Source organism: Tauraco erythrolophus, chromosome 13 (genome assembly GCF_009769465.1).
Source record: "Tauraco erythrolophus isolate bTauEry1 chromosome 13, bTauEry1.pri, whole genome shotgun sequence".
Classification (NCBI taxonomy): domain Eukaryota; kingdom Metazoa; phylum Chordata; class Aves; order Musophagiformes; family Musophagidae; genus Tauraco; species Tauraco erythrolophus.
Window position 1 is genome coordinate 564,094 of NC_141477.1, and position 27,563 is coordinate 591,656.

General features: G+C 55.4%; 1 protein-coding gene across 1 annotated transcript in view; it reads right to left on the reverse strand.

Annotated features, from left to right (window-relative positions):
* The window catches only part of OPHN1 (oligophrenin 1), a 58,661-nt gene that overhangs the window by 26,101 nt on the left and 4,997 nt on the right, over positions 1-27,563 (reverse strand). Inside the window, exons 2-6 of the mRNA XM_086619958.1 lie at positions 12,835-12,930; positions 8,656-8,717; positions 7,039-7,110; positions 1,312-1,413; positions 216-326 (exon numbers count right to left, since the gene is read on the reverse strand). Coding sequence (XP_086476084.1) covers positions 216-326; positions 1,312-1,413; positions 7,039-7,110; positions 8,656-8,717; positions 12,835-12,930 — 443 coding nt within the window. The remainder of the gene's footprint in view (positions 1-215; positions 327-1,311; positions 1,414-7,038; positions 7,111-8,655; positions 8,718-12,834; positions 12,931-27,563) is intronic.

Here is a 27,563-nt window from a genome sequence, read left to right on the forward strand (position 1 = left end):
CTCACAGACAGGAGAAACAAGTCTGTGGCTTCACGGTGCTCCAGCAAACACCACTAAGGCTGTTAAGCTGCAGCATTCCAAGTGTGCCAGGTTAACTCCTGCTCCATCACCAGACTTCCCAGGACCGAATCCAGCCTGGTAACTCATCCCTTCCCGTGACTGTCAGCAGAGCTGAGCATCAAACAACAGGGCCTGGAAGGAAAGGAAGCTCCTACCGGTTCAACAATACTGAATTTCTTGCTTTCTTGTACTTCCTGGATCTGGTACACATACTCGAGGGAGGACTCGAAGAAATTGTGTCTCTCTCTGTCAACCTGAAGGTCCGCCTGGAAGAAAGAGGAAGAGGTGAGAAAGGAACACACATCACATCTAGATTGATAACATCTGACTAGCATTTGCCTGTCAGCCCGCAAATAGTTCTGTCCTCACGTAAGAAGCAGCCTGCCAAAGGTGTCCCGCCCAGGTCTGGAACACTGTGCACAGAACCTTCTTCTTGGGTCTGCTCCCTTTATTTATGGATCCAGAACCTCACTCCCCTCTGCAGGACAAGGCTTTCCTGAAGCGTATTTGTTATTTTAACACAAGATCCTCCTCCACTCACAGCCCTGCACCAGTGAGGACAATGATCCTCTCGCCTGACTCCTGCTGTGACCCAAAACCAGCAATTCCAGAGCTGCAGCACCAGGTAGGACAACGTGGCATGCCATGTACCACAGCTTACACAAACTTTGCCTTGCAAAGATGCTTTTAGGTTGATCTGACAACTGGTTTGACAGATCTGATTTGATCTGACTGCTCTGATGTGGGCTGGAACAGCTGGGGTTCTCTTTTCTTGTTGCAACACGTTTGGTGGCAGCATCAGCTCAACGGAGCACCATCCCTCCTCTGCCTCCTGCTCACTGCACTGGGGGCCTGCTGCCACAGCCACCCCTGCGAACACCCGGAGCTGGGCAAGAAACCAGGCTGGCAAAAATAATCATCACCAGTTATTTATCAGCCAGATCAGTTCCCCAAGCCAGTTCAAAGGGTGGCCAGTCCCCAGCTGTGCCAGTACAACTGGTCACTGCCTGATACTAGAGGGGTGAGAACAAGCAATGACAATGCATAAAGCCATTATTGCTGCTTGACACTTCATGGTGAACGACCACCTCGACATCCCTGGTCTCATCCCTGTGAGTACGCTTTAGGCAGCTTCAACTGCTTATCAATTTCAGCTGGTTACTGAAAGGGACAATTTCTCCCCCTTTTTTAAGGCCTAGAGCAGCTGGTGGCATTGGGTCTGGACCCAACTGAAGAAAACCCCATACGCACCTCCTGTAATTGGGATTCCTTCTTTTTGGAGGATAAATGCAAATGGCGATCCAGCATAGAATAAAACTTCTCACCATCCTTCTCAAACTTTTTCTTTCTTTCCTGTAGATGCAAGAGTTGAAGTAGAACCAGTTACTGGTGTTTTCCAGATAAGAACACGCAACAATGTCAAGATCTTTTGCGCAATTCAGTATTCCCATGGAAAAATTCTGGTCGACCCAACCAGAACAGGAGGCCACTTTCCATTTGCGCTTTCCATTCCACGGTCCGTTGCCTACACCGGATTTAGTCACACCTCAAGACCAAGCTCTGGCAATACTGCGTGGCAGAGGCACCTGAAGCATCGTGTCGTGTCAGCATTGTGGCAAACGCCCCACCGACGGGGCACTGCTCCCCTCTCGATCTCTTCGATGTCGCGTAAACTCGAGACACACTAATGCACCAAAAATCCGTCCCCCACTTGCTATCGTGCTGTTCACACGGTTCAAAACAACTGGGCAAATACTTCCACGTCAAACACATGTCCAGGATAAGAACAGATTTGTCAGGAGTTTGGCAGTTTGCTGTTCTGAAGCTTTTATCACATGTTTCTAAGAAGTCTTAGAACGAAAGCACAAGCTCCCACCCTGGTACTGCAGCTCCGCACAGCCAGCCCCTGCCCAACCCTCTGCTTTCTTCTTGGCGGCCGTACTGCCTCTGGAAGAAGCAAGGTTATTTTTTGGTGGGCACGGACAGGGAGACACTTGTAGGTTGTTTACTGGAGCACACAAAACTTGCGCAGCTCCCCAGGTCACCCATCGTGGGTGCCCTCTGTCAGAGAGGGGCAAAGGCACCCACGTTCCCGGCAGGAGCCATCTCAGCCTTTGCAGGAGGAGCAACTCGTCATCAGCATGGCCCTGGCTTCTGAGGGGCACCTCAGATGACGGGCGGACACGCACCGCTGCCAGCTGCCTTCCTACGAAAGGGATTTCCCACCCCGCAGGGAGCCCTGCTTCCCTCCTCCGTGCACATCGCTATTGCAAAAGCACAATTCCTACGGAAAAACACCGCGGCGCCAGCTCGAACACCCCTGTCTGCAGCAGGGCAGGCTGAGACCAGCAAACCTCTACCCAGTAATCACACCCAGTGCCCTCCAGAGACCCTGTGATGATGAGATCTTTGAAGGGACGTGTATTTTGTGTTATCATCCTCTGCAACACCAGGGATGCTGTAACTGCGCCAGCCAATCCGTGCCTCAGAATACAGAGATTCACATCAAATCCAGAGCAGCGGAGAGTCCTCCGAGGGTGAAACCTGATTTCAGCAGCACTGCAGCTGAGAGCGGAGCCAGGAAGGGCTGTCAAAACAAAACGCCACCCTCGTGACTAACAGCCCTGATAAGTAAATTTGAACCCAGAGAAGCAAAAGTGTTCGGGAAGCAGAATTGCCGCATCTGTAAGGTCCCACTCCGGGCTGTCTGTGCCATTGGATGCCACGTCTGGCACAGAGCACCCTGGGCTTGTTTTCGTTTCTGCAAAGGAGTCACCAACCCCGAGGCCACAGGGGCGCAGTGAAACACGGCTGCACCGAGAGCAGCGGCGCCACCGCAGCGCTGCCCATCGCACCTCTCCTGCTGCCGGCTCCTGGCACCTCAGGGCGATGGCTATGCCGGCAGCGGATCCCACCATCCCAGGAAACATGAGCACAAATTAGTTCCTCATGAATATTCAGCAAAGGACAGCGTTACCTTCCCATTAAGATTTGCAAAGTCCAAGAAGCCACCCAACTCTCATTTATTTTCCCACCAAGAGAAACCCGAGGGCGATTTCACCCGGACGCAGCAGAGTCGCGCACCGGGGAAGGAGGGTGCCCTTCAAAATCTTCGCCCTCTGAGCTTCAGCAGATGCTGCTTTGACCAGAAACAAGCAGAGTCCTTGGAAGAGCACCAGCTGCCCAGATCCATCAGCAGCTTCAGCAAATTCCGCATCTGTGGGTCCTGCTCTGCCCAGCAGCTGCTGCCGGGAGCGGAGTGCAGCCGGAGCCCCTCGCCAGCCAACCTGAGCGAGAGATGGAGCAGCTGAGGACGGGGGAGAAGATGGGAAAAAATACTTCATGCCTTTGTTTAACTGATTTTTATGATGCGTCAGCAGTTAATACAAAAAGATAGCTGCAAGAAGTAAAACGCTGTGGAGCATTTCTGTAAAACCCCACTCCATTTAACCTGATCTTTTCCCTCAGCCGCTGCGTTCTTTCAAACACTGCTTGGATCGCGCTCCCGCAGAGGTGAATGCAAGTAGAAGTTACTGTCCTCCCTGTCTTTTAAAAGTATTATTAATGAAATATTAATAACAGAATTAACTAAGTGCTTTTAGGAATACGTGTTATCTCCTGTGTAAGAACTTTTTGAAAAATACTGCATTTGTTCAGCATCCCAGAGCGTAGTAAACGTTCCTCCAGCAGCTTACAATGAGTCCAAACAAGTTTTTCCCCTCTGACTTCTGTTTTGCTTTGTGTTTTCTTTTTTGTTTTGGTTTGTTTTTTAAGAAAAAAGCTGCCTCCTTCCAAGAGGAATTAGAATGAAACTTTTTCTATTCAAATCCCCCTAAACTCAATGACTGCAGCGAGGCTCTTCGCAAAAGCACCCCGACTCCAGAATAGAGCTCGCCCACAGCGTGCGAGCCTGCTGCAGCAGCACCCCGAGCTCAGCCCCAGCCCCACGGGACTGTGTCCTGCGAGAAGGTGAGGATGGACTTTCCTGGGGCTGCTGCTGCTCTGCAGATCAAGAACGTGCACTAAGTACCACTGTGCTCAGCCAGGGCTTCACGCCACAACTGCTCCCACCATCCTGCTTTGCGTTCCCATCTGCAGGGAGCACATCCCTCTAATTACCCCTCCTTCCCCTGCTAACGAGTGTTCCACCACCCCAGCCATCAGGGCCACATGTGCCACTCTGCTGGTTTCCAAACCTCCTGGCCAGGCTCAGCTTCCCTGGGCACACCCGGGTCCCAGACAGCTCCTGCCCAACAGACGTGGCCCGTGGCCCAAATCCACCGGGTTCACAGCCTGCGTGGACCGCGTGCAGCCCAGCCTCCGTGAGCGTGAGCTAACGTGAGACGGAAAACGGACCACCCCACGCGCTCTCCTGCCCGAGCGATGCCCGTGCCTGCCCGATACGCCCTGTGCTCCTCCTGGCGCTCGCTGCAGGCTCCGTTACACGCTCACCGAACCAGTGCTGCACCCCAGCCACGAGCTCTCATGGCTCTTTAGCTTTCGAGCAGGGTAAGGTGCCAGGGCTGAGAAACGGGTCAGCTCAGGGGATCCCGGATCCTCCGCTTTTGTTCTTGATGTCCACGGATACAAACGTTTACCGAGTCATGGGAAGAGCACCGATCCCGCGGGTCCGTGGCCGGCAGGGGAAGGCGGCGGGAGGGGGGCGGCTGCGGCGGGTCCTAGTGACACCCCGGGGCTCCCCGGCGTGGGAGCACGCCGTCGGAGCGAGGAGGCTCCATTCATCCCCGGGAAAACGGGTTAATGCAGACTCAGATGTCTCAGTCAGACCAACTGGCTGCTCTCCAGCCAGAGTCATCACAAAGACCCGATTCAAAGGCTCTTCCTATCCGGCTTCAGCATCGCGCAGAGAACAGAAAACAGCTCACAGAAGGCGACTCTGCCAAAATATGGGAAACGAAGCAGAGGGCACAAACTCTCTGTGTCATGTCTCCGGTCTGCTCCACAGCCTGGCCCCGGCCTCTCTCCCCCTGGTGTAAATCAGGAAGGATCTACCCAGGCGATGCCAGTCAGCATCAGGAGGCACAGCAGACACGGAGCGGGACCCCTTGCTGACAGAGCGCCATTGTGAGGAGCCCTCATTTGTATTTCACGCCTTCTGCTGCGGGACGTGAACGACCCGAGGAGCTCTGCGGGCCGGCAAGTGAAGGAGGGCTTTGTGCCCGGGCCATACCCGCAGGATGCAGCCCAGCGGGACCCGGGCCAGTGGCACAGCGCGGGCTCTGCTCAGGAAAGCACTGGAGGTGGGGGCAAGGGTCTGGAGTGGGCTGGGGCTCGTTCTGAGACTCCCACCCGCTCAAGGCTGCAGGGCAGCATCGGAGAAAGCGGCACCTCCCTGCGCATCCCGCCAGCGCGGGCGCAGCTGCAGGCACCGCGGGGTGCGAAGCTCCTCCCCGCGTGCCAGCGCTTCCGCAGAGCCCCCTTCCCACCGAGGTGCGCCCCACACCGCAGCTCGTGTTCCTTATCCGAAGCAAAAACCAAAGCCAAACCACAAAGACCTCCAAGCCACCTGCAATGAATCCGTTCCCTCCTCCACCTGCCTCTGCACGGCGTCCCGCCACGGCCGCTGCCCGCCGCCTGCGCCCGCCGTACCCTGCCCCAGCAGCGGGGACCAGGGCTGGATGCTGCCGGGTGAATCCGTGTCAGCACTCGGAGCCTCCTGCTGCCAGGGCTACGGCATCAGCCGTGCCAAACAGGTGCCCACCAGCCTGGCACCGGCCAGCTCTGGAGCAGAGTGCGCTCCAGGCTGTAGACGAAGCAATCCTTACACACCTGAAGGGCTGCTTGAGAGGGAGACAGCCTGAAGGATGCTTTAATGCTGTCATCTTAACGTTTGCAGGCCATTGCCCTCTTGACTTAAGTGTTCCATAAACACAGAGGGGACAATAAGCTTGACCTTGTCCCCACGGCTCCTTCCCCATGACTCTCTCCTAAATCTGTGCTGGCCCCATTGTTAACGCAGACAGATCCATCAGGAGGGAGTTTTCTCTCAGCCCTGGGTGCATCCACACGCTGGTACCACTGGGACCTGCTGCGAAACCCGCCGGCGCAGAGGCTTCCGCTGCGCCCAGCTCCGCTGGCACCAAACCGATGGCCGCGGCTGCCGCCTTCACCGTGCCCACGCTGCTGCGGCTTCCCAGAGAGGCCTCCTGCACCCACAGTCGTACGGGGGGCTCTGAAGGGCAGGAGGGCGACCATGTATCGTTTCTCAAATCCTGTATTTATTAAATGTCAAAGACTCCAGATGGACTGGGCTGAATCCAAGCCCTAAGCGTTCTCCAAAACATCTCCATTTCGGAGCTGGTTCAGAGCCAGCCCCATTTCAAGCTGCCGCTGAGTAATGTGGAACCTGGACTTCTTGATAGCAGACAAGGGGAAAACAATCTCTCCTGCTCAACATGTGCAGGATTTGCTTTCTACGGTTTGTTTCTTTAAAAGTTTGGTCCATCTGAAAGACTCATTGGATACTTTATTTAAGTATTTCATAACAAAAGCCCTACGATCGAGTTCTGACCGCCAGCCTCTGCTGCTCTCTCTCCCTCCTGCTCTAACACACGCTTATCCAGAGAAAGTATTCTATTCTCAACAGCACTGGATGAACAAAGGGGGCAGAGAGAAAGCAGCAAAGAGTATCTCCTGACCACCGGCCGAAACAAGCACTCCTTGCTCAGGATGGAGCCAGTGCTGGAATTAGGCCAGAAGAGAACCCAAAGAATTCAGGAAAAGGTTTTGGAGCCTCTTATGATTGAAAAATCAGACTAAAAGTCACAGCACGGACTCTCTCGTGCCAGCAGCTGAAAGCCAGCGCTAAACGGGGAAGTTTCTGAAAGCATGAAGTTGAAACGTGGTATAAGAATTGTCTACTTTTTACAAACAATGAAGAAAAACAGGAGAAAAAATTAAATTCAAACATAGTAATAGAAAACCTGTTTAAATTTAAAATAAACAAACAAGCCTTACCTTGGTGAACCCTATTTGTTCCTTCCGAAAGTTTTCCAAAGGCTTGATCAGCAAATCACTAGCGTTCTGTACCTACAGTGCAAAGAGAGAAACAGTTTAATTACAGGGGACAGATGAATTTTCTCCTGAATAGAGGCTGAACAGGGCTGGAAGCCAAGAACTCTCAGTTTTAATGTCTCTGACTGCAAACTTGTTCTCTGTCTGTAGGTGAAGTCACTTAATCACTTATTGATGGTTCTGATAACATGGCTCTCAAATAAATGATGGACTTTCCTTCTCCTGAGATCCAGCCAGAAGAGGAACGACAGCAGGTTATCCGTCACAGCCAGAGAATAACAGTAACAGCTGGGGAAAAGGAAAGCCTGCCTGTGCCTCTTCCAGTCCCATCAGATGTCTGAAAGATGCTTTCCTGGGGGATGCTCTGCACTTCCTCTCCAGGAATCCACAGGCAAACTCATCCCAGTTTGTATCACTGGCTCCAGCTCCACCCTGGCACTGGCACACGACCTGCCATCTCTTCCCGTCCCCACTTCCACTGCAACAGGCTCTCCGGAGCTCCCGAGAAAGGAGAGGGGAAGAGAAGGGGGTACGACACGACACTGCCACAGCGCTCTCGGGTAATTTAAAGCTGATGAACGCGGTGAGAGCGTGAAACCTTCTGAGTGAGCTACCGTAACGTACTGGTCCCACAAGTGGAGGGGAAAAACCCCCTCAAACTTTAGAAAAGTTGGACAGCATGCCTGAAAGCATCCATGATCCCTGAAACCATCCCTTCCACCCTTTAGCCACTGCAAAAGGAGCCACTGCACCTGGGATGTAATTAGTAAAGAAATATCCTACTGCTTTCCTCCAGCCTCTCACTGGTTTCCTCCCGCTCCCTGCCTGCCTGCGGACCCGCAGCGCGGATGGTGACGTCCCACCGGCGCAGCCACCCCTGCGGCGCTGGCCCAGCCGGCAGCCTGGCACGAGCTCCTGCTGCTGCACGAGGCAGAGGAACGCAGAGCCAAGCAGCACATTCCTGGCGCGCTGCAAAAGCTCTCTGCCGAGCCTACCCTTCGTGTTTTTCCTGGAACCAGGAGGGGAACGGGAAGCCAACGCTGGCTCCGGAGGAGCTCCGGAGAGGCAGAGGGCACAACGCAGCGGGAGAGCGGAGGCAGCGCACGGCTCTGCGGGAGCTGTGCCCGCGAGGGCAGGGGCACGGGGGGACCCGTGCACTCACACCCAGCAAAACCACAGCTAATAGAACATCTCGCTGCTTATTCTGTAACACCTTGTTTCGCCACAAAACCAGCTTGTTACCAGCTCAGACACACCTGGCTCTGCAGAGCAAACCTGCTGCAGACGGCAGGGTCCTGGCACTCCACCAGTGCCGGGCACGACAGAGAGGTTTCGGACACTGCGTGGGACAACCTCTCCCCATCCCTCTCCGGCACCTTCTCTTTGCTGCTCAGGGCACTTGGCGACGGCACCGTGGACCAGACGTGGTAAAAAGCACAACGCTCCCAGTGCTCCCAGCTTCCCTCTGATGGGAAGCTTCACACCGAGGTACATGGTGCCGTTTGGCCGTGATTTAGCATTTAAACAGTAACTGCCAGAGCACAGTTCAGATCATCTTACCATCATGGACCTCTCCAGCTCTACCTCGTGCAGCAGCTCTGCAAACTCCTTGAAGGACTCGGCTGTAAGAAAAGAAGAGGCTGGTCAGTGGAGCTGGGATGTGGCACTGGAGCATGGGACACGCGCCGAGGTACCCGAACCTGGCTGCACCCCCAGCACCACGTCTAAAGGCTTGCCAAAGAACGGAGAAGAGGTGGCCCCTTTTGGCAGAAACCGAGCGAGGCGAGGTCATCAGCAAAGGCTGGAGAGGAGGGCATCCTGCCTGGAGCAAAGAGAGATAACGCCCTGGGAAGGGAAGATGGTGCTAATTAGCTTTCATTAGGCATTGCACTGCACAGCCGGTAAGGCAGAGAGCGGGGAAGGGGCAAACAGGGGAAGGGGCAGCTGCTGGCACCAGGGACCGTGGTGGGACGGGCCCTGCCACAGCGACCTGTCCCGCCTGGAGAGCTGCCGGCAGCGCCAGAACGGGCCCGGCACCTCTGCCCGAGCTGGGAAGAGCTGCAGGTGCTTTCCAGTATCCAGACAAGTCTGCACATTGAAAACAGCCCAGAATGACAAAGATTATGTTCAGCAACAAGAAGCACAAAGTCCGTGTACCTACGAAGGAAAGGCAGCAGGTGTAGAAAAGGTCACAGATATTGACACTGCTCCCCAAAACGTTAAAAATTAAACAAAAAGATCTCATTGAGCAGCACTTTTCTTGGAGTCCGACTACAACAAAAATAATACAAAACCTTTCCTTCAAGAAACTGAAACAACAAGGTTTATTTAGCACGGGGAAGAAGAGACGAGGCAGGAGCAGCTGACTCTCCACACGGACAGGGTCACCACCCAGAGGGAACACCGTGCCCGTCTCTGCCCTCCGAAGGAGAACACGGGACGGGGCTGAATTTGTAGCAGGGCAGAAAACCTCTCTGACCACCAGAAGAGCCCACGCAGCACTGAAACCAGAAGCACTGCAGAAGTCTCGGTTCCCCGGGAGGCTGTAAGGCACGGCTGGGCAAACATCTGCCCACGCACACAGCGTGGCTGCACGCTGAACGCCCGCGGGGAACGATCCCATCGCCCCGGCGCACCTGGGAACCACCTGGGAGTTGGCTGGGAAAGGTTCCCACGGTGCCACTCATCGCCTTCCAGGCGCGGGAGCAGCACCCTGCGCGCTGCCAGCTGGCCCTGCCCGGCGCGGCGCTGGGCACAGGATGGGTCCTTGCACTCGCTGCAAAGCGCGCGGTGGCACTGCACCGCTGCTGAGCAGTTTAAACACTGTCTGAGAACGAACCAAAGAACCTCGGAAGCGCCTGGCTGACACCGGAGCTCTGGAGCAGGGTGGCATCCGGAGCTCTGGCACGCCGGGCTTGGCAGCAGTAACACACGAGGGGACAAACCAGGTGTACAGCGGGGCACGTGCAGCAATGGCTCATCCCACAATAAGGGGAGGGGATGTATTTGTGCTGTTTCCAAGCCGAGGGCCCTCTCCCCTTCTCCACGGGTGGCACCTTAGGACAAGTACCTGTCCTTCTGCTACCAACTGCGGCCGCGCAGCAGCGAGCACACGGCTCCAGTGTCAGAGGATTCACTCTGCAGTTGCTGAGACAGACACAAAAAGGAAAAACCACAGCCTCGTGACAGTCCCTCAGCTGGCATCATCGAAACGCAATCTTCTTAATGAGTCAGTAACTTCTGAGTTCTCTTCCAGAGCGAGGGCTCCGGCGCCTGGCACATGCCATCTCCTCGTGGTTCACCGTGCTCGAGCCGGGGCCGACACACCGACTTTCGCTGCGGTTACGCAGGACGATGTGAAACCTGAAGTGTGCACAGACACCGGGAGCACCAGCCAGGAAAGGAGCTACCATGGGGAGACAGAGAATCCAGCCCTGAACTTATAGGTGCCTAAAATCTTCACTAGATGCTTTTTTCTCCTGCTCTAAAGGAAGAGTCCAGGCACACGTTTCCTGGCTGCAGTCACAGAGCAACCCACCGAGCTGGCCCTCGCACCACAAACACGTGGCTCAGGCTGCACCGCGCTGCCAGACCAGCGGTGCCCGGGAGCACCGGAGTGGACCTGCAGCCCGGGTCAACGGCTGCAAACCTTTGCAGAACAGAGAGAGCAGGGAGGCTGCTGGCCACCGCTGCCAGCCATGCCACACCTGGGGACTGCCTGGCACTGACTCAGCTGGCCGCGGCCAGGAGCCTGCCAGGAACGTCAGCTGCTACAAGATGGAGGATTTCAGGTCTCCGTGCCTGGCAGGGAGGAACACACCACCTGATTTCATCGCTCCCTTCATCTCTGAAGGGGCAAAGTGCTGCTCGTGACAGACACCACCAACCCAACCTCCGCGTCCTGACGCACACCCGCAGCGTTCAGAGCCACCACTCGACGCGCAGGGCTGCCAGCCCGCTCCTGCCCACGGGAAAAGAGAGCAGCACATCACTAGTTGTAGTTACAGATCAAACACGTTCCCTGAAGTAGGATAAGAAGCGCTTGTGAATGTTTTCCTTCATTCCCATATCCTCCACATCAAATGAGCTCCCACGCAGATCCCTGGCACCCTTGCAGGAGGTGAAAGCTGCTACGGAGATGTCAACGCCCTGCTGCTGGCTCAGGGACCGGGGAGCCTGGCGAAGGCACCCTGGGTTTGGTGGAGGAGGTGGAACACAGAACAGGCTTTTTCACAGGGAAAACCAGGGTCCTCTTCTTCAAAAAGCAAAACAAATATTCCCCAACAAAAACAGAAGTAGGGAAACGCACTCATTTCACCACAGAGCGTTCCACATTTGCTGTGATCTCTTGCTCTTCTCCTCCCACCACCTCCCCATTCAGCCTCTGCCATTTCCAGCAGTCTTCCCCGCCTGCCAAGTGCCACGGCCCCTCCGCACCGGCTCACCGCAGCCCCTGGCACGCGACGTCGGAGCTTTGCCCCTTCCAGCCGAGAGGAGGGACGCTCCTGTCCTCGGGCGGCTGTCTGCTCCCAGGAGGGGCATTTTTAAGGCAGCGCTTTCCTTATTCAGACGTCTTTGAAGATTCAGCACCTCCACTGCATTAGGTTTGGAGGCTGACTCATTTCCAGTGGGTTTCACCTAGAGACTTTCCACAGAGGAAATCAGATTTTGAAGGGCTTTAAATGGCTTTAAATAAACCAAGGCAGAGAACAGGCTTTCCTTCCTTCCCCTTTCAGCGATGGCCGAGAGACCTGACACCAGCAGCGTCACGCTTGCAGCCGCTCTTCAACAACAGCCTGCAAAAGCTGTTTTTTTGTTCTTTTTCCCTCTGTCCAGTCCCCAGGAGCAGCCTGGCGAACGCCCCGTGCCCCCACCACGGGCAGCCCCATGCCCTCAGCCCAAGCAGGCAGCCCCAGGGATCTGGCCCATCAGCTGGGGCCAGACCCTCGGGGGCTGAAGGATCTCCTGCCGTCCCTCCTGCCCACTGCGCCACCCCCCCAGCACCCACCACCCCGCACTGGCCGTTCTACAGCGCCAGCTAAGCCAAAGCAGGATTAACTTGCAAAGTGCTGGGTTTAGGGCATTTAGGCCATCCGGTTTATCTCCCCGGGCGCAGCTGGCAGCTGTGTAACCTGCACAGTTGCACCAGGCTGGCAGGGACATAAAACGGGTTCAGGATTGCTAATCCCCAAAGAGATGTGCGGGGAGTAGTGTGACACTCCGCCGCCGCGAAGGCAGAGGCCGGCGATTATTTTCCATACGACACATCCCGCAATTCATTTTTCCCAGCCGTTTGCCGCCTGGTCCCTGCTGCAGGGCAGCGCGGGGCGGCTTTGTTTTGGCAAGGCCTTCCAGCAGAGCAAAGGCGGCTTTAGGAGCAGCACCCACCTGGATCGGGAGATGTGGCTGATGCTCAGTGTCACGTGTGCTCCCAGTCTACCCGAGGCACTGGGAAGCGGGACTTGCTGGGAGGCCAGTGCCACGCCACCATCCTCCCCAGCGCCCGGCAGCACGGAGCAGAGCTGGAGCCGTGGAAAACCTCCGCAAATTATCTGCTGAATTGGGAATGTGAAATTCTATCCGTGAAAGTTCAACTTGGTAAAATACGCTATGGAATAGTGACTGGCATCTGAGGAACACGGCTCCTGATGCTGTTTAAAAACCAGCAGTACAGGCAAATTCCTACAGGAGAGACTCTCTCAGTAGCTGAAAGCTTGCACCAAAAAGAAGAAAACTTACCGATATTAATCTCATCGTCCGTCAGCGTGTCACCAATGAAATCGAACTGAAAGGACTGCAGAGTCTGGGAGAACTTCTGTACCGCCGACGAGTAACCTGGAAAAGGAGAGAGCAACAGGGCTGTGCGTTTTGGGAATTGCTACACAGAAGTGGCGAGAGTTTGAAATTTAGCCTGAACGGCACAAAACGGTAGCGAGGTGGTTCGACAAACCCACAGTCACCAGGACTTCAAAGCACACTGGGAAACGTTGCAGGGTTAATAACCGTCAGGCTGCAGGGAGCACTCGGTTCGTTTCCTTCTGCCTCCTCAGTGTTCCCAAAAATGCTTCTGCATCACCAATGGATGCACCGAACCGTAGGAAGAGCCGATCAACAGCCCCGTGTGCTGCTACGTGCAGGGAAAGACACGGACACGTTTCCCCTGCAGGAAAACAGCACGCAGCGTCGACCGCAGCGTTCCCCACCGCCGCAGGAACGTTTGCAGAGCAGCGGATGTCGCCGGTGCCACGCGGGCACCGGCACTGCTCCTCGGAGCACAGGGGTGTCGGACAGGCTCGTCGCTGTTCAACGTAATTTTTCCATTGCATGGAAGAAAAGTCTGTAGAGTCGGAAAACAAACGCGGGGAAAAAGACAGGACTCAAAATAGCTGTGCTCATCCGAGCGTCAGCAGATCCCGGGGCCCGATCCTGGCCCGCTGGTGAAGGCACGCTCAGTCTCGAGGCAAAGGCACTTCCTGAGGGTGGTTGGTAGCTCAGCCCAAATTATTTTTGGACTTTACAGAGAAGTTTCTAGCCAAAAGGATCCTTTGTGTCTTTGCATCCTGCGCGGCTGCTTCACAGCTTTGTCCGAGGCTCCGTTGGTGAGAAGGCGTCTGCTGACGTTGGCAGAGGAGCTGCAGCCAGGACGGAGCAGCAACAACCAGCAGACTCCAGCGCCAGCATTGCCCACAGACCCCAGTGCCACTCACAGACCCCAGTGCCACCCACAGACCCCAGTGCCACCCACAGACCCCAGTGCCAGCGTCACCCACCCAGCCACGGCTGTGACAGCCACGGGTAACACTTCACCGCAGGAGAACCCAAGTCTTCCTCCCACTGGCAGAGCCCAGGACGGAGGTGTGATGGATTTGACAGTCTCACATCAACCACATCTTCCTGCACAAAGTTACACGCTTTTTTGGGGGGGGTTTAGTCTTTCTCCAACAGCAAATACCCGAGATACAAACAGAAGGAGGCTGAACTCAGCTGACTTCAGGGAACAGGATGTAGACAGTAACACAAAAGCAAAGGAATGATTCTGTACTTTGATTTATATGTCGCTATTTTCCCTAATTTTTGACTCCAACTACAGGCACAGGCTCAGGCTGGATTCCTCTGCGGGGGTGCACCAGAAATGGCATTTTCTGAAATTCAGGAAGCTGCAAGTGAGGAAGACGTGATGGCACAGACGCTCACGTGCGACCAGCTCCCACAGCCCGGCTTTGCCAAACCCGGGGAAAGATGCTGCAGCAGAGCAACTCTGGGTACATGCATGGTTTGGGGTTTTTTTTTCGGTTTGTCTGTTTGTTTGAAAAAATAAGACGTGCACAATTGCTTTTGGCATCAACTGTTAAAATCTACGGGGAAACGGCAGCCAAAAGGGAGATGAGAATTAGTGAGGGGCTGTGTCTGCACAGTGTAGCTCACCCCCCGCACCTCCAGCCCGAGGAAAGCGGTGATCCGGGTGCATTTCTGTTCGTGCTTTTCCATTAAAAACTCAGTGACAAAAGGACTTACCACCACGGTGGCAAACATGGGGTTTTCTGGAACACTGCTACGAAGGGGAGAGAAAAATGGGACAACACCGAACTGGACATTGGGAAAAGAAATCAAGTGATGACGTGGGATCGCGGCAGGTCCCCAGACAGCTCCGCTGCCCCCGTCCCTGCGCCAGGAGTGCCCTGGCACCCCCAGGGCCCGCCTGGAGCCCCGAGCAGCCGCGGCGCACGGGGACGGGCAGGTCGCTGGCCCGGGGAGGAGCGCGGCCCCGAAGCGCAGACGGTCCCCGCGGTCCCCCCAAAGCCTCGTTCGGCAGGTTCCTCCGGCGGGTCGGACCTCGGCTCCTCAATGGGCGGATTCAGGGCTGAATGTGGCTATTTAAGCACAGCTGCCAGGGGGCCGAGAGCGCCCGTAAACGGGTGAACTCCGGCACAGAATGATGTCATTGATCTGGTGGAAAACCTCAGCGAATAATCCCCGCTCAGTGCCCGCGGCAGGCTGGGGCCGGAGGCTCTCGTTCCGCTGCCGCTCAGGGGAACCTTTGTTCGTCCCCCTGCGAACCCCCGACGCCTTCCCTGGGTGCTGCGGACGGCCCCCCCCACCTATCCTCCCGCCTCGACCACATTAATTAGTGAGTGCCCTTCAATCAGCCCACCCTGACCCAGTGCCGGGTCCCTGAGCAGCCCCCCGAGAGCCAGCGGCACCTCCTTGCATCCCACCCTCCCACATCCCCCGTACGGCACTGGATCCATCACCGTCCCTGCCTGCCCCGGTCGGAGTCTGCCCCTCTGTCTGTTACCCGTCCGCCCCCCTCCACGTGCGCTGGGCACGAGGCACGGGCAGCTCCGGGCGTGCGGCCCCGTGCACCAGGGCACGGCTGCGCGCACAGACCCCGCTCACAGCGCCGGCGGGGATGGAGGGTTTGCACACACCGGGTTTTCCATCGCGTGTGTCCGCGTGGCGTTCAGCCCCGGCAGCGGAGCAACGGTCCTTGGCGAGCTGCTCGCCTTTTGGTTTTCATGGAAACAGGGTAGGGCAATAGCAGAGAAGGATTTGAAAAAGCCAAACGGAATATATTTTAACCAGAAAAAAGTAAACAGTTTAGCTGATTTAAGCTACATTTTCCTTCCAAAATGTTTTTTGGCCTGAAAGTTTATTTGCCATTGTCTAGCTGAAGGAAATCCAGGTGGACGTGCTATAAACCAACTCTCACATTAGCTTAACAGTGAAAAAACAAAAAAAGAGAGACCCTTAATTACTCCAGTGCTGTTTGGTTTCGCTCGGAACAAGACATTTTTTCATCTTGGGGAGCCATCCTCATCCTCACCTTCAGCAACGTTGGGTCCCCAGCTGTGAGCAGGGACCTTGTGCATTCACCCCGCTGTGCCGGCCATCGCCACTGTCCCGCGCCAAGGACATCCCTGGGGTGGCCGGGGACGTGTGTGCACACCCCACCACAGACAAACAACAGTGGAAGATGCAGGGTTGGGAACGGAGTGGACCAGCTGGAGGGAGAGCCAGCGCTGCGAACGCCTGGCGTGGCTCCTGAGGAGCTTTTAATGGAAACCAGACTCCGACAGACCAGCGTGACTCATCCTCGTACACGTACAGAGCCTTGGCTGAACACCGGTTCCTGACAAACCCTACACGTGCAGCACAGACCGCATCGGGTACCGCCATGGCATCGGGTACCGCCACGGCATCGGGTACCGCCACGGCATTACGGGTGTCGGCATAACGACGGGGGGTTTATCGGCAAAGTAACACAGGGCTGACTCTGGCAGCTGGCCCTGCCGCAGCACTCCCTGCAGCCCCCCAGGGCACAGACGGTGCTCAGCCCGGGGGCTGTGTCCCCGCGGGGCCCCGCAGCCAGGACAGCCCCAGTGCCCGACGCAGAGCATCGCCACGCGCCGCTCAGAGCCACTCGGCGAGAAATGTCCCCTTCCCCGGGTGGCACCCGGAGGGTGGTGTGGTGACACCAGGGGACGGGGGGAAAGGGATGAGCCGCGGCCACAGGAAAGCGGCTCGACAGCAGGAAGGGGCCACCGCGGTCGGCAGCTGGAGCCGGGCAGGAAGCGAGCTGCTGGAAAAACGGGGCCACATCTCTGCACTGGGAGAGAAAAGCCCATATTCGCCCTCGTTTTAACAGACACTCAGACATCTCTTCCCCCCGGTACAAACACACAGCTCTGCACTCCCAAAGCCTGGCAGCAGGGAGAGGGCACAGGCTGGAGAGAGGCGGCTGCCAGGTCTGCCCTGCTCCCACGGCACCAGGAACGCGCATGGAGAGCTGGACCGTCGCTGCGGGATAACGGGGTGGTTCCAAGCCAGGGCCATCCCTGCAGACAGCACACGGTCCCACCGCCGCCCCGCAGGACCCTGCCTGCTCCTGGTACCGCTCAGCCCGTTTCCATGGAAACGCACCAAAACGAATTTGATCAGGAATCCTCTGGGACTCCTCTTCCTTACAGCATTCGGTAGGCGATGGCAACACTCACAACTCGCCGCCGCAATCACTTACTCTTCAAGTCCCACCTCTCTGCCCCGGCCATGCTGTGCCACAGGAGCGAGAAGGGAGGGAGGGTTTTCCAAGGAAAACGTGTCCCTGTGTACGTGGCCATGGAAGTGCCAATGCCAGCCTGCTGGTGACAGCTATGGGGACCACCAGGATCTCTGTGCCCTAGAAAAGGGAGGGCTGTGCTCGGACTGCCTCATCTAACACCCCAGGGACACAACAGCTTCAACAATCCATCCTCACCACTACTTGTAACTGTCAAAATCTTAAAGTTGGAAAAATAAAGAAAACTCAAAATGATTTTGAGCCGTGGCAACGCAAATGAACAGATCAAATGTAAGGAGGAGCTCCATTTTGGTATTTTGCTTTCCTCTTCTCCAACTTGAAAACAGAAATATCAAAACCAGCCACACACTTCTTTTTCTTTCAAATAAGCAAACAAACAAAAGACAATAAAAGTTCATTCTGTACTTAAATAAGAGCGTTTTAAGCCAAGGACAAATTTTAGGATTAGGAACTGAACTCTGGAAATCCAGTTTTCCAGGGGAACATTGCCAGACCTTGATGCACAGCAGCTGAGGATGCACCTACGTTTCTTCCCAATGCTTGGTCACTACGGGACATTTTCTGCTTCCTCACGGAGAGCTGAGCACCAGGACATGCAGAACACGAGAAATATCATTTTTGCTCCAGCGTGCAAAAGACAGGGCTGTGATCCCCGAAGGGAAAAGAATGCGCCCATTGTTACCGACTCCCACTGAAGAATTTCCCAGGGAGTTGCATCATGGAGGAAACAGAGTCCATCCACGCTGCCGCTCCAGAGATGAGATTCCGGATGTGGTACTGGACCCACCACTGCCATGGGATTCTCCGTACTTGTGGCAAAACTTCCCTACACACAAGGAGTTTGGCCAAGGGGCCAGATTCTGCTCCGAGCCGTTGTGTTTACGCAGCGTGTACTAACTGCACGACGTCCCCAAGCACCGTCCCACCAAAACACCCCAACTCCGAACCAGTGAAGTTACCCGAGAGCCCAGATGTGCCATTGGGAACGTGAGTAATGCATCCTGACTCACAGCACACTCCGAAACGCTCTACAGCTGCCTAAACACAAAAACATGTTGATTTTTTCAGATGAGGGGGAGAAAAATAATCTTCCGGTCAGCCTCCTAGGTAGGCTCAAACCTACGCAAGCATCTTGTGAGGAAACCAGCCCTCCTGCTGCTGCACAAACGAGAGGGGTTTGCCATCAGGTAACTAAAATCACCTAATACGTGCTGGCAGCGCTCCGCACGACCCACGGCAAGCTGCTCCCGAGGGTCCCTGGAGGCCTTCTGGGTGCCGTGGGGGTTCAGAAATACTGATGCGTTTTACAAAGGCCATTTTTCACACTGACACAGGTTTTCCACTTGCCAGAAGTAAATGGCCAGCATGAACTTCTAAAAATAATGTGCTATATTTAGCTGTACTTTACAAATCTCTTGCAAAGGAATTTACTGAATGTCTAATACTGTTGTATATTTATCTTTTCCAATCAGCCCTTTATTGACAGAGGCTTTTATAAACTGCCACTTCACTACTGCAGCTGATCCAGCACAGGCTCCAGGGAGAAGGGCAGGGCTGTGGTTCAAGTACAAATACATTTTTCACTAACTCTCCCTACCTAGGGGCCTTTTGCTTGGCAAGCTGGTTATCTGCCCTCTAAACCATTTCCTAAACTTACAACCCAATCACCCTCCCAACTTTTCCCCCGCCTAGTTCCCTTTCCTGTCCTAACCTTAATTTTCCATTTTCATAAATTCTCCTCCTTACCCAGGCGACTTTGTGGTAAGTGCACAAACTTGCTCAACAGGCTTGTTTTCTTTATTGACTGCTTAATTAAAAAAAAAAGACCAGCACAGCAATTCTTCACATTTATCATATATTGCTTCTGCTTGCCTTATCTCCCTCATCGACTGACGGAAACCTGCAACACCGCACCGGTCCCAGTCCAGGCGAGCTGGCAAGCCTTACCACGCTGCATCGACGCGCAAGGAAGTCACACGCACAGAGAGGCTCTTCTGGCTGTCCCGAGCAGCAGGAGACGGTGGGTCTCCTCATCAGCAGCTCAGGAGTCAGGCAACCTGTCAGCTCATAAAACAAAACAAAAAGCAAGCCAGCAAGGTTGGAAGGACAAAAAGGTTTTGGGGTGTATTGGTCTGTTTTAGAGAATACTGGAAGCGAGTGATGTGGGTTACAGCTTCTGGGGAGAGCGATGCTGCGTGCTGCACTCTGCCTCTGGTTAAGTGAGCACTAATTAGCCAGCGTAACTTCTCTTCCCTAGACCTTCATGGTGACAGACACTGTTGGTCAGGGAGACAAGCATGAGCAAAGGCCATTTGAAGCAAAGACAAAGAGCAGATGCTTGCAGTGGCTTCCCAGGGAGCAGCCCTTGAGGCTGTGCTTTCAATGTGTTCATAAAGGACAGTGCACAGGTTCATTTTCTATGTTTTTCGCTTCTGAAATACCAGGACAGCCACAATGTTAAGTTCCTGGGAAGCAGAGGACCCTTCAGCACAGCCTCCTCCCTGGCCCAGCCAGGCAGGGATGGCACACACGGACACCCGCGCGCTCTCCCACCAACGGCAGCACGACAAAACTACCGCGGGCACCGGCACTTTGCTCGATGCTCCTCATGACGAGCAAGAGGTAAAACACCACCTTCAACGCCTAAAAGGACAATTTTTCAGCTCTGGCATTTTTCTGGCCTTTCAGACCGATGTCTCAGCCCTGCAAAGCTGGAGGAGCTCCTTCAGCGAAACTGGAAAAAGACACAAGGCAGACAGCCCAGGACACGTGGCTAACTGAAATGGAAGTTAAAAAAAGATTAGTGGCCTTAGAAATCAGCAAAATTGTTGAAATGTGCATTAAGAAATACTACAACTATAATTTATCTTGATCATATGTCATGACTTCCACCCAGTATGCCAGAGGGGAAACGACCAAGTTTTCTCCATCAATCTGAACCCCAGGTTTACAGACCTGGTGCCTTCAAGCAGACCTCCCACCGCCCCTGAAGACCAAAGGGGCTGGCAAACACCCCTTGGCCGACAGCACGGCTGCGGTCAGTCCATCCTATACGTTATTTCACCCCAAACTCCCACTCTCATTCTCAAAAGGAACTCCTTTGTGTGCAATTCAGCTCCCAGCAAAGCCTGCCCATTTAGGAAATTACTATTTTTTGTATTCCAGTTGAGTTAAGGTGATGCAGAGGAAAACACGTTTCGTGAAGGCCACCTGACCACAGCACCCAAGGGTGCCAGGAAGCGACGCCTGTGAGCACCGGGCTCGGCACAGCTCCACGGCCCGTGGTCGAGCTCCTCGCTGACACCAATGGGTGCTGCACTGCACGTTTCCAACGTAACGCGCAGTTTGATCGCTCAGATGAGCTCCGACAGCAATAACTATGTCTTCAGCAAATGCTCAAGGGGTCGCAGATGCAGAGACAACTTCACCGAGGGGGAAACGCCGCCGCAGCCTTATGGCCCACCATGGACCAAGTCCCAGCCGCGGCGGCTGGCTGCTGCTACACCCGCCTGAATCTCAGCCCGCTTGGTGTCCGAACCCAGCCATCACTACAGCAGTGAACGGCTCAGCACCGCCCTGGTGCGCCCCACGCTCGAGCGGGCGAAGGAGAGCCGCCGAGAGCCGCAGCACGGGGGGAACGCTGCCCGGCACCCCGGCTCCGCAGGCACCAGCGCCGCACAGGAAGGTGGTGCCAGTGTTCCTGTGCTGGGGCGGTCAGCAGCTCCCAAAGCCGTTACAGGAGGGCTCCAAGGGGCGAAGAACACGGCTGCTTTCCTCCGAAACTGCAAAACAGAGGCTGCCAACTACCTGCCTGCTGCAGCGGAGCATGCTGAGGCTGCCAACGGCGCAGGGATGGCAGTGCCAGGTGAGCCATGGCTGCGGCAGGTGGGCATCGCTGCAGGGACTGGAGCGGTAACTCAAGCAGGCGGGCAGATGGAAGGAGGGTGAGGCTTGCAGTGCCTCTGTCTGCTGGGCTATTTATATCCCCATTTCTGTCACCATCCCATGGAGGCCAGACGCCTTTTCTAACAGCATCCCCCAATCCTGAGGACAGAGCTCAAGGATGCTGAATAAAGGACAGACTCTTGGAAAAATGAAAAAAAAAAACAAAACCAGAAAGCTGAGCCATGGAAAGCAAATGAGTTTTCTTCTCCCTCAGGAGGAGTGAGCTGTCAAGGAGGGGCTGAGCAGCCCACCTCCCCGGGGCATCAGGAGAACCTCCTGCAAAGCGGCTGGTCAGTAAGGACAGGGCAGAGCTGCACCAATCCTTGCGGCGCTTCAGCCGCCCGGAGCTCCCCGGCTCCGAGAGCAGCCGAGCAAGCTTTTGGCACGGCTGCCTTGGCGTAAGCAGCAGGAGAGGGTGTGCTCCAAGAGCCACGGCTCCCCGCTGTACAAGCAGTACGAACACAGGGAAAACAAACACGAAAACAACAGACTCTTATCCGGGGCAGAGCATCAGCAATCCCCACAGAGATATCTCATGACCTGCAGAGCCATCGGACGCACCTCCTCGCCGCCCTGCAGCAGCCACCCTTCCCCGGCACGGCACGGCGAGGGGGAACCAAGCGCTTCTGCAGGCGGCTTCGGCGAGCGAGCGGAGCCAGCGGCTCGCTCCGGCACGTGACGGCCGCAGAGTTTCCGTCGATGCGGGCGCAGAGGAGGCCGGGCAGGCGGCCAGATGAGTCACACGCGGCACAAGGGACAGACTACGAGCGATCGAAGCAGTTCAGCGCGGGGAAGAACCCTTCCTGCTCCAGGGCCGGGAGCTGCTGCCAGTACGGACACGACCCATCCCACCCGGCACCTTCACCCGACCTGCCCTGCAGAGCACCGTTAGGTGGGCTTCACCAAGAGCCACCCCACCTCCGGCACCTCTGCGAGTCCCACATCCCACAAGGACTCGGGGTCCGGCTCTGTGCCACCACCACAGCGTCCCCAGCACCCCGCAGGTCCCCAGTTCATCATTTGATGGCACAGGAACAGGTCTCACGGCCCTTCTCCATTTTCACAGCTATGAGGTTTAGTAAGACTAATAAAATTATGCTTGTTTTAAAAATATCTAGCTCAGCACTTCAGAATCAGTCTTGGCTGGAAGAATAGGATTGAAAAAAAAAAAAAAAGGAGAGAGAACAGACTACAAAGAACAACCCAAATTCTGGGCTTTACTTATAAACTTTATCTCAGGCTGTTCAGCTGCTCTTACTGTCATTTGAACAACTCGTGACCGCACGTTCACCTGTGTGGAGAACTCGGTGGCAAAAAGGACACCAGCCACAAAGCAGTTTTTGAACGTGCCCCCAAAAAAAGAGCCAGCACGACCCGGGGATCGCCGCTCCCAGCGGAGAAGCTCGGCCGCCAGCGGTGTGCAGTCTGCAAGGCAAAACAAAAGCCAATGTGGAAAAGCCCACCATCACCAAAACAAAACCGAGAAGCTCCCGAAAGCGTTTTTCCTCCTCAAACAGCAACTCAAACAGAAGGTTTGCACAGTTCGAAACGTTTGTTCAGTGCTCGGTACGAGCAGTAACTGCCACCTGCGGAATTTCACCGGCCGTTTCAAAGGACCTTCCTCCTGGTGCGCTCAACGCCTGCGAAACAGCACCGCGTGCTCGCAGGGAAGAAGTTTCTGCTCTTTTTCTATAAATTTCACAGTTCCTCAAACTGTGCAGAAACTTTGTACCTCTGACAGCCCGTGCTGATGGGCGGCACTCCTGGCAGCGTGGGCACCACGTCGGCAGCACCACGCCGCAGCCTGGCACCCACGGCACACTTCTCATGCCTCTCTCAAGCTTTCAGGAACTTCTCGGTTTTGTTTTGGTGATGGTGGACTTTTCCACATTGGCTTTTGTTTTGCCTTGCAGACTGCACACCGCTGGCAGCCGAGCTTCTCCGCTGGGAGCGGCGATTCCCAGGTCATGCTGGCTTTTTTTTTGGGGGGGCACATTCAAAAACTGCTTTGTGGCTGGTGTCCTTTTCCCGTTTGGGGCACAAGCCACGTTGGCACTCCAGCTGCTCCTCGCAGACCGGAACTGCAGCCACGCAGCCAGAGATTGGTGCCGGAGCCGTGTTCTCCAGGCTGGTACAACGCGGCACAGGGACGAGGCGCAGCGTGGCCAGGATGGTGCCACGGGGAGGTTTCCGGCTGCGGAACCAGCAGGGCTGCTGTTGGCACTCCATGAAGCCGGGCTGGCACACAGCAGGGCAGAAGCCACCCACGAAAAGCTTGAGAGCGAACGCGGGATGCCACACCTGTAGCTACCAGTGTGCTACCAACAGAATTAATAAATAAGACATTCCAAAAATTTCTCAAGAAAAAAAGCCAGAAAAGCTGAGCCTTCGTACGGTGACTCAAGAGGAAACTCTTTGGTCAGCAGCAGCGCTGCTGCGAGCCCGTGGGCTGTCAGACACGTTACAAAACATGGATAACACCCACATCCTCCCAGGGAAGGAGCCAGGAAAGGCAAGAGGATGGATGAGAAGCTCTCTGCGCGTCTCGTGTGGCTGAAGAAAAAATATACTTAAACACATGAAAACGCCTTAACCTCTTGCCCTGGCCCTTTGTGCCGACGCACGCAGGCGAGTTCCCGGGCAGCGTGTCAGGGCGCTGATGGGGCTGGAAAAAGCCATCGCAAAGTACTGGACATCAGGCTGTTCTAAGCTGGACCAGGGCTGGTCCCAGCCCATTCACCAGCCTCTGAGCTGGCAGGGAGAGGGCGGGCGCGTGGTGCTGCCGCGGCAGGGGCTGCGGAGGGGTGGGAAGTGACCCCAGCCCATATTCCTGCCCTGGGCTTCCTATCAGCAAACCCAACCCTGGGCACTCCTTGTGCAGCCAACAGGGACGTGTAACTGGCAGAAGGCAGCAGTTGCCAGGGAGGAGGCTGGGATCCACACCGATTCTGCTCAGGGGGCAGAGCAGGGACAGGGAGAGGAGTGATGCCACCTCGGGACTCCCCGTGCCCACGGAGCCTGGCACCACGCAGCTCCCACGGGAGCCGCCGCCACTGAGCCCAGCGCGGCAGCCACATGGCAGGGCAAACACAAGAGCACCAACATGCAGGGTGGGCAAACTGCTCTGGCCTGACACACACACCGAGCCCCAGTGCAAGGGGGAAGATGCGCCTGGCACCCGGAGCGTGCAGATACCGTGCCTGCTCCTCGTCTTTCCTGCCTGCATCTGAAGATACGGCGTTGGCGGCTGAGGGAGGGCTGGATATTTAGAGGGTTTTTTGTCCTTTTTTTTTACTATTGTTTTTTAGTTTCCGGTTAGGCCACGTCTGGTTTAGATTTGCACCAACCTGGGGCCCCAGATTCTGTGCTCAGTGCCTGCAGCCCAGGAAAACGAGCTGCTTCATCGTTTGCCAGCTGCAAAGAGACTGCCCTCTTCCTACCCATCCTGAGGACGCCCCGCAGCGCACGGATGCTTGCCAGGGAGAGCAGTGCCGGCGGCACGTGAGCTGAAGCCCATGGCATTGACAGACGGACATTGAAACTTTTTTGGCAAGTTGAGCATCGCTTCAGAGCTGCTGCAGGGGATGAGGAATCTGAACTCACGTTCCAATCAAAGGCAGAGACACAGGCCCATAGGGAAAAAAAAGGTGATGTGACTTTTCTAAGTGGAAGGAATCCCATTTGGTGGATATCGTTATGCACATCCTATCAAGTCAACAACACCAGAGTATTTCCAGTACCACTTCCAAGAACAGTACTGTGTGTTACCAGTACAGCAGAACACTGTGGTCTCTCCCACATTCAGATAAGCACAAACAGACTTTATCTGCTAACTCTGTGCCTCCCAAGGACTCTGTGTGAACAGCTTCCAGGTCTTCCCATGATCATCTCTGCCACAGGCTGGTGCAAACCACAGCCTGCAGTGCTGTAGCACAGTGATACTCAGGAGCACGTAGGTCTCCAAATCCTCAAGAAGACATTTTCATTCTATCACTGCATGCTTCTCTTTTGCAGAGGATCCTGGTTAACTTACCGAGTGTAACTGGTTCAGGTCTATGACGTGTCTGAGTCCACACAATATCACCCTAAAATAAGTGATTGGTTTTAAGCTGGATACAGCTCTGATGACTCCTCAGGCAACTAGAGCTGAGAAGTTAGGAGAAAATTTTTAAAGTTATCAGCAGCAACTGGAGCCCTTACTGGATGAAATCCCCTGCAAGGACAGAGAAGACCAGCAAGGAGTGGACAAGTACAAGGAGAATACATTATTGCTAAAGAGGAGTGATGTATTTTCCAGCAAGTCATTTTTCCCCTGCTAAAGTCCAGAAACAGCTTAACACTAGCTGCTATGGCGTAATGTGCTCCAGGGGAAAGAGGGAAGGTGTCCCTGCAGCAGGGAGCCACCCCCTTCCAGAGTCCTCCCGGGGCCACCAGCATGGGTGAAAACCAGGTCGGCAGCGAAACAAGAGGCTTCAGTGATGCGTCAGCGGGAAAGTGCCGGGGGACAAGCACGGAGCTGTGCCTGCGCCTCTCCTCCGCGACGCCTCCCCGGCCTCTCTCACTCGCAGGGTGACTGAGGGTGCAGCGGGGCTGCCGCCCGGCCGGATCGGCCCCGCTCGGCGCAGGAGCGCGCAGCCGCCGAGGCCACAGCTCCGGGCTCGGGCTGCCCCTCCGCTGCTGTAACGCCGAACGCCAGCTCCAAACACGGGGACGGCAGACTGGCCAAGCTACTGGAGCCACCGAGACCTTGTTCAGCGGATTATACTCGGCCAGGGCCAATTCTTTGTTTCGAGAGCCATGCCCGCTGGTACAGGGTCTGATCCTGCATCCGTTCAAGTCAAGGCTCAGGTACTGACTGTTGCTGCGGGGCACCATCGGGAGAGTGCAAGGATACAACCGGAGGAGAAAGAAGAGGACAGGCCAATTTTTAAGAAGTCGGATCCGCTCAGCAGCAGCTGCATTACTGACCCGGGCTCACGAGCAGCCTCTTCACACTTGCCTGGCCAGTGGCATCAGAGAAACTGCTTATACGAGTCTTGTTTGGACTCCAGATTCCCTGGGGTACACTGGGCAGTTTCCACGAGACAGAAGGCTTCTGTGCATCCACACGGACGATTTCTGTGCACATCTTCATTAACGTGCCATATGCTGGCTCACAACTAAGCTGTCTTTGTGGAAGAGGATATTTTGAATGCAGGCGCCTGGATGCCAAGCCCTGCCCGGAGCGCAGAGCTAATGTTTGCCTGGAGAGCTGCAGCTTTTCCTGTGCCAGCAGAAGGGCATGCGTGGGGGAGGCTTGTTCCTCTTCCCCTTTTTCCAGAGGAGCTTCAGGCTGGTTTGGACACAGGCAAAACCCAGTATCTGGCTCTAACGCACTGTAGTAACAGATTCAAGCCTTTGTTTCTACAGGCTTCACACGAACCAGCCCACGAGGTTTCTGCAGGAACCGGGCAGACGGGCCACGCCAGGGCTGCTTCGGTCTCATTAAAACACCGTGTTCTGTCAACACTCTGCTTTCTACACTCCAGAGCACCAAACCCCCGAGCACTGCCTCTAACAGCAGCACAGAAACTTGCTGAGACCAGGTCTGCCACGCTGAGGACCTGAGTGCCCCAAGCCAACAAGCGAGTTCTCGTACACGGCCCCGCGGTGTCGGACCTGCGGGGAAGAGGATGATGGTGGGACCTTCCCTGGGTCCCCCGCTCTCCCCCATTCTAGGGGAAAGGTCCACCCAGTCCCTGTCGTTAGAGACTGTCGTGTGCTTCACAGGCATCAATGCCTCTACGCATTCCTTCGCAATGTTATCCCTCCAGGATAAAACACTCGCACTGCCTGGGGAGGCTGGTTAACTGACATGCAAAGTGAGAGGCAATCTGCAAAGCTTTATGCAGTACAGAAGTCAAGTTCAAAACCACCTATGCAACATTTGCATGAGAACTCAAAGCTCTCCCAGCTTCAAAGGCCAATTTACACCATTGCAGCACTCATACATTAATAAAAAGAGCCTCAACTTGACATTTCTCAAACTCCATTTGATATATAATTGCAAAAGAAGATCAAAGACCGGGGGGAAATGGATGGTTTTGCATTACCACACACATAGCAGGGCACGGCAAGTAGGAGAGATTCCAAAAAACCCAACGTATTGAGCCACAGAAAGAAAATGACGTAGAGAAGCCACTTTTACAACAACTGTGACACTACACAGGCCCCCGCTTCCGACATCCCTGCTGGTGGCCTCGAGCACGCAGCCTGCTCCGAGGCCCGTCTGCGATGCCAGCGCCGGCCACCACGGCGTGGGGCTGCGAGCTCCGGGACGCGAGCAAGCTGCTGCCAGTGCTGGATCTCCAGTGCCCATGCCGGGCTCTGGCCGGCCCGAGGGGACCGACGGGCACCAGCCCAGCATGCTCCAAGCAAGATGGACTTTGCAGCTTCCGTAGGGGCC